This window comes from Anguilla rostrata, chromosome 6 (genome assembly GCF_018555375.3).
Source record: "Anguilla rostrata isolate EN2019 chromosome 6, ASM1855537v3, whole genome shotgun sequence".
NCBI classification, from domain to species: Eukaryota; Metazoa; Chordata; class Actinopteri; order Anguilliformes; family Anguillidae; genus Anguilla; species Anguilla rostrata.
Window position 1 is genome coordinate 16,024,505 of NC_057938.1, and position 7,422 is coordinate 16,031,926.

The 7,422-nt window shown below is 43.8% G+C and overlaps 1 protein-coding gene across 4 annotated transcripts in view; it reads left to right on the forward strand.

Annotated features, from left to right (window-relative positions):
- Nucleotides 1-2,483, forward strand: part of vav3b (vav 3 guanine nucleotide exchange factor b) — a 60,725-nt gene extending 58,242 nt beyond the window's left edge. For all 4 annotated transcript variants that reach the window (XM_064338654.1, XM_064338656.1, XM_064338655.1 and 1 more), the window contains one exon: nucleotides 534-2,483. In XM_064338654.1, coding sequence (XP_064194724.1) covers nucleotides 534-575 — 42 coding nt within the window. In that variant the 3' untranslated portion in view covers nucleotides 576-2,483. The remainder of the gene's footprint in view (nucleotides 1-533) is intronic.
- The last annotated feature ends 4,939 nt before the right edge of the window (nucleotides 2,484-7,422 follow it).

The following is a 7,422-nucleotide window of genomic DNA, read 5'->3' on the forward strand; positions in this document are numbered from 1 at the left end:
TCAGTTCCCTTACAGCACTGTGTCGAGCAGGGAATTAGGGAATGGTGTGTCAGCAAAGCCCTTTGTTTTCGGTCGTCGGTCTTGTTTTTTTATGGATCAGCGGGCTCTGCTGGTTTTGATGTATGCCGTAAGGCGGGGGGGCTGCCGAATTTGCTGCAGCCGCTCTAAATTGGGCCCCGACAGGGTCATGGGCTCCCCCGGGTCAATGTGTCACTGCAGCTGCATGAGTGTCCTCTTTAAAGGGGAATGGATGGAAGGAGACCTGGAGTTATTTCCCACTGTACTGTAGGTAAGGATGTGGAGACAGGTGTGGGGCCTGGCTGATAAATGGGATAATTGAGGATGCACTCAGAGACAGTTCCCATGTTTAATTTGATCATCTTTGTGCAGCTGCAAGCTTGTGCAGTGACCACTTTGTCTAACATAGTACAGGTTTATCCTCTTGCCGCTCCCCCACAATGTTGCTATCAGTTTCCTTTCGGCCAAAACCTACACTTCTGGCCCTCATCTTCCTGTTATGCTTGGTTCTGCAGGTGGGCTGGTTCCCCTCTACATACGTGGAAGAGGAAGACTGACTGAGCCCGGGGGTTGCCTGACCGTTATTCCCGTCGAGAGGCAACACTGCGGATCGCTTTCACAAAACCGGGATTGCGAAAAGGAGGGGAACTCTCCCCGGCGGCCTGTGCTCACAGATGACTGAGCCAGCCAGCTCTGCGTTCCATAGGGAGAGCCTGGCGGCTGCTCAGTCGGTTAGAGCTGGCTCAGACCTTACAAACAATCATCCCGGACGAGAACCCTAAAACTCAGACAAATTTGTTGTCCTGTCACTCAGCCCGACCCACTTTTGCGGAGCCACTTGTACCTGCCTCTTTATGTTTTACATCTCTGCATATTTCACCATGGCCACTCCCACCTCACCCCCCAGCCAAGACTTCTTAGGATGCGACAGAATTGGGAGAAAAAAAGCTTCCTAGAAAATAATGTTTTTTTTTCAGGTTTACCTCACGGACGTCTCCCGCTGTCCCCGCTCTTCCTGCGTGTCCTACTTACCCAGGTTGTTATTGATGGCCTCACCCGTCTGCTCCGCTCTCTCTCTCGCACCCGAGGCCACGGGCCGGAACGTCGCGAGCGCTCTAACACGTGACCGCCCCTCTGGGACGTGCTGAGGTCCCGCACCCCGAATGCGCGGTCCCAGGCGACGGCGGGACGATAAGGGAGGGGACGGTTAGCGGCGGATCGCTCCTAACATCTTCCTCCTCCTTTCAGCTCGGCAGAGATTTTTCTTCACGGTCGCGGTCACCTCTTTCAGAAAGCCAGACAAACAGAGAAGCCAGACTGTTTGCCTTCTCACTTCCTGCTTTATCAGATAGCCACATTGTATGTGCGATGTGACGGTAACAGTGTGCAAGCTGTAGATAGAAAGCAAACACAATCAGCCTGATGTATCCACAAGCAATACTACAGCACGCCACGCACAGAGCCTGCAGCTTGAAAATAATGACATAACGGAATACCGTTAGCTGTAGCGCGGTGCATCTCTAATCCTCCAACAAATAGGATTTACTCAAATGCATTCAGTGCTGTTTGCTAACAGAAAAGTTGCTCACTGTGGAATGACTTCACTTACCTAGAGGTGGAAAATCCAGGTTCAGAGAGTAAACGTCCTCCCCAGTATTTGTTTCAGTCACCTTGATTTGCTAAGTGGCACAATTCTTCAGCCAGGAGGCGTAATTAATTAGTGAAATCAGCTGGCTGAATTCACGGGTGAAAGAAAAACATGGCAGGACTTTTACTTTATGGCCTCTGGACTTTCCATCACTGCACTTAGCAATTGAGTTATTATTTAATAGTAAGGAAAAAGTAAAAACCTGCAGTGCAGTAAGATGAGGTGTTGTTACAGTTCTGCTGCCAGGTGATTGACAGGTGAATGAACTCAGCTGGGCAGAGTTTGATATGTATCCAGACATTCAATGTGATGCCTAAAAATTTCCAGGCAGGGATTCAATGCTGGGTGTCCTTGTTGGAAACAGGAGAAAACTTTAAAACTTCTGCAAATCTTGGACAAATGTATTGGACAGAAATAGATTTCACAGGTACTTTGAATACATACACCAATGCACTTATGGAAGTTTTAAATAATGAGCATCTGGTTTAAAAAGTTACTTATCAAGTAGCTGTGTATAATATTTATAGGATGTATGAGACAATTTGCGGCCAGGTTTTAAATATGAAATGAGCTTCCAGTTGTCCTTAGGAAATAAATCAATCATTACATTTTTTTTGTGAGTTTGTCAAGCATGGATATTGTTAAACACATTTTAGTCCCTTCCTGACAGCAGGGACAGACTAACAACCAAAGTGAAAGTCTTGTTGCCCATTCACAAATCTCCTGTTCAACTGTTTGTATTAAAATTTTAAAATAATTTATTATTTTCTAAAAGAACATACAAAAAAATAAAGTACAACCCTTGATGTATGACATATATCGTGTTCGCCTGTTTTGGTCTTCTCTATTCAAAACGGAGAGAGAGAGATTCAAGAATGAATATGATATGGAAGATAGGTTGATTGCAATGACGCCGCTAATGTGAGATGGACAGAGCCACATACTGAAGGCAGTCGCAAACGGGACCCTCAGATGTGTGTCTCAGTCCGCGGACAAAAGGCGCCCTGCCGTCTGAAAGAGAGCACGCCGTAGCGTGGCTCTCCTCGTTAAAACGACTAACCCTTAAGCCGTTCTTGACTGCATTTGATTCGCTGCCCAGGACCTTTGGGAGTGGAGTTGTTGGACCATTCTGTTGGTTGTGTGAGTTGGTCATGGTGGCTGCTGGGAGAGGAAGCTCACCAAACCCAGGAGGAACGTGTGGACAGCAGTCTACCAATGCATGACTGCTGCAATCTTCGTCACTTTTACTGTACAACAATCGCATACATTTTTCAGAAGACAATTCCTTATTTAATTAAAAAATGGTATAAATTGCACATGAAAAACACAGAGCAACTTTGGTAATGAAACTCTTGCTGCAGCCGACCATTGGTGGGCCTCAGCAACTACATGTTGTCATACTCAACCAATCACATGTGCACATCACTAATGGAGCACCTTTTTTAAAGCGACAGACCTCTCCTGTGCTGCTCTTTGCATGCTTTGCTTGCGACTGCTCACAGAATTGCACTCACCCACCTGTTGTTTGGATCTACTTCTAGGTACGGGGGTGATTTTTACATTTCTCCCATTTAGTAGGGGAGATGTATCATGCTCCCTGTTTGAAAGGTTCAAAAGTGCATGCTGGTGTGTGCACATAAGTACCTAAAGTAGATCAATTCAGTGCCAAACCAAATGTACAAATGTTATTTACATGGTTTAACCAGCTAATCTGGACTCAAACTACATACATTTACTGTACAGAGCTTTGGTGAGATTGTTAAATCATAAGTGGACAAAATAAGAAACCAGCAGATACAGTCAATGAGACTTACCTCATGTTTCACAGTTGTTTTGGTGTGTTATTTATTTTTTTAAAGGCAATCTCTCTAAATGAATGTTTTAGGTATTCCGTGTGCAACCATAGAGACTGCAGCTTTTGCTGTTCACCAGAGATGGTGCTCAGAGAAAATGTAATTCACGAAAACTGATTTGATGGGCAAAAGCGGTTATAAATCTGCTTTTAAATGAAGTTTACATGTGCAAACTTGATACGTCGGGGTGAGATTTCAGACTCTGATAGAAAAGGTTTTTTTCAGAAAACCTCACCTGGATAAATCCAGCTGGATATATACATTTAATGACAATCTTGAAGTAAACGGCTGATCAGAGAACAGCCCTGGGTTCCCTAAGTCCGCACAGACTGGAGATTACTGCTGCTGCTGGCCGCTTGGCTGCTAAGACTCAGGGAGGAGACAACAGTTAGGATTTCAAAGCTTTTCATCAGATAATCCCTCTGCTTCTTGCTGCACGAGAGATGAACCCTGAATGCGGATGGTTATCGCTCGTCTCTGTCGAAGTAAAAACATCTCTGCGTTTGGGCTGCTCTAGCTTCTATCATTCTGTGATCTTTTGGTCCTGAAACAGCTTTTCCTTGTGCCACACAGCAAGCTTTCACTGGTATCCATGGTTATCGGTGGAGGACTGATGATGTAATGGGGGGAGAGGGATGTACACAATTTTAGGGTCCCTCTTTAGGTTTGGGGCAGTGAGTTGCTGTAAGCTGGTTTTTTGTTCACAGCTTGGTCCTGATAGCAGTGCGATCCACCTTTGCAATAATTTTGTTAATTTTTATCTAATTGGTGATACATTCTATCTCAATTGCTTGACAGAGCACAGACTGGGTCCCTAAGTGTTTGCTGCCAGTTGTTATTTCATTTGGTTTTGTGGTCCACCATAAATAGCAGCTGTGTAGTCATTGTTCTTGAGGACTTTGGTTCTCAGAGTGACTGGGAACCATATCTTGAGTTAAGTATAAAAAATACAAGCAATGGAATGAACTTAACAGTAACACTGCAGGAGAGAACTGCATTTTTCTTTTAATTTGTCACCTATCTATATGTGGCCCATGTATGTGTGATAAAGTTTGTATGTGCACAAACACACTGATACAGAATGTGGATACAATAACAGTGCAGCTTTACCCTTTCCACCAATCTTGCATCTGTCAAGGGGACCTTCATCTGTTAAAGACTTTATTTGGAGTTGCTGGATTGCTCAGAACAGGAAAGTAATAGGCTTATTGGCCATCAGGCATATACAGTTAATTAATGGCCTTTGTCTATGGAACCACCCCATATACTGGAAGTTTTCTTTTAAATGAGTGGGTCAGGGATGGAAGTACTGAAAATGCTATTCAGCTGTACAATGTACACGGGGCCATCTAGACTTGACATATTTCTGCCTTCTGTGTTGGAGGTTTAAGAGGTCCCACAGTGACACAGCTATGACTGGCTCTAAGCCACAGACTATATGTCAGCTGGAATATTTGCCAAACATTGATGCTGGTAATTTGGCAGTGTTTGGCCTACAGGGTGGCAATGTGTAATGGGGTGAGTGAGGAGAATTGACCGACTGAAGGTGATTGCAAGATTGCAGGTTGGGCATCTTTTCTTGTACGCTAGTTCAAGAGAAGATACCCAACTTAATTGAATTTCTTTAGTTAGCATCCATGAGACATAAATTGTAAGTTGCATTGCGTAAGAATTCCTGTCGACAAGTAAAATAAAAATATCTGAAAATATGCTTAGCCCACAAGGAGCTTTTTTGGGCAACAAAATTACTCCAAGCTGTGAGTTCTTGTTGAATGATGTCAATCCCAGATGCATGTTGCTGTGCCACCCTGTACGCCACAATACTTGCTATAGGATTGTTACAAGAGAAGAAAGTTTGTCACACGCATGTCTGTATGCAGTACTGTTTGTTTAACCATCTGCTCAGGGTTGCATAACTACAATAAAGATGGAGGCTTAGACACAGGGTTCATTGTATGACTATCTGATTTTGAACAGCAGGAGCTGTACAAAGCCCTGTCTCTCCCCCTAGTAATCTTTGGCAGTGGTTTTGTAGCGTACGGCATACACTTCTGGCAGTCAGCTACTTAGACAACAGATGGTGGTGGCAGGAAAGTGATTTACTTTCCTGGCTTTTAGGATTGAAGACTGCCGATGAGACATTGCTGGGAAAAAAATAAACTCAGCATGAATCCTACTTAGTGCCAGGCCAAACAAAGAGAGGGGGGGTCTCTTGATTGGAGCTGTCTGTCAGGTGCACAAATGAACAGGTTTTAGAATCAATCAATAAAGGTCGGGATGTCTCCAAGTCACGATCCTCAGCCCTGTGTGGGTTGGAATTGTGGAATTGTTGCTTTTGACCTGACTGACACCTGGAGCAGCAGGTGATTGTGGTGTTTTGGTGATTAGTCAGTGGTTCTTCGAATAATTAAGACATTTGTCATTACTATACTTTAAACCAGGGCTGCTGGATGTGGCTTTTTCATAAAATTGGCTGAATTGTATTGTGGTGCTGAAAAGCAAGCAGGCATTTTGCCACCCCTCCCCCCCATCCCCCCTCCCCTGAAAAAAGGATAAAATAAATTGAATAAACTTAAAAGTCTATAACAACATGTGTTCAGCCTTATGGGAGTATGGGCTTTTCACTGAGATGAACATTGTTGATGAAGGCGCCCAAGCTCGGTTTTCATTATTGGCAGTGTATCATCTTGAATTTTGGCTGACATATGATGTTATGTTGGCTTTGAAATCAGCAAAGCATCCAGCTACATGGCCCTAGTAGACACAAGCTAGGTTTCCATTAGTATGAATTTATGCAACTTCACAATGTTAACTCACAAAGTTATGCTACTTGGCTAATGGAAATGCACATAACCAGCTTAGTATCTGGTTGGAACCAAAGTGGAATTTGAGTTGTAACATGAGTTATATCAGTGAACTTACGTATGCCTACAATAGAAAACCTATACACCGTTGCTTGATTGTAACTTGTTACTCTCGATGTAAGTCAATTCACCGTGACATCATAACGGAAACGTGGACGTTTACTGTGAAGGATGAAATCAAGTCCATCTGTTGAATAGCATCTATTTCACTGTCAAACGAAGCTTAGCCCAAGAACTCTGCCTGTCGCTTGTCGCGTTTCCTCCGGAGTGACGCTGGACTCACCGCCGAAGCCGCGAGCCTCTTGGCAGCGGGCGCGTTTTCAGCGGTTCTGGGCCATCGGGGAGCTCAGGCTGTTTCACAGGCTGTGGCTGCTGTGTAAACATCCGCCTCGGTCGCTCTCATCCCTGAAAGAGGATCCGCGCGGTGCAAACGCCGACATGGGTGTCTGTTTAGCATTCCCCTGCCGTATCAAATGTGTGTAAACAGACTAAATCTCTCTGACTCACAGGACCACGCCGACGTTTGTACATCTTGCTTGATGTATTGCGTAGTTTCTCCTCTCTCTGCATGGTAACCCATATGAAAAAGTGATTTACATTTAAATATATGTTAAGTAAAGATCAAATCCAGGTTTCAAAAATAGCATTTTACAGTGCAGTCCATAAGTATTTGTACAGTGACACAATTTTTGTTGTTTTGGCTCAGAACTACTCAAGCACATTGGATTTCAAATGAAAGGATGAATATGACGTTAAAGGGCTGACTGTCAGCTTTAATTTGAAAGTATTTCCATCCAGATCAGGTGATCCTGTAGGAATTACAGATTTTTTCTTTATATTTCCTAAGGGACAAAAAGTACTTATGCACTGCACTTTACATTCACATAGAGTATTATTGTATCCTGTAATTCTGGGGAATATATGCACCGCACAATGTTACATATACATGAGACACTCATTGATATTTTTTTTGTTAAGTGTCCCATTCTGAGGTGTGCAGCATGTTCCACATGCAATACACATTTTACATGTGTATACT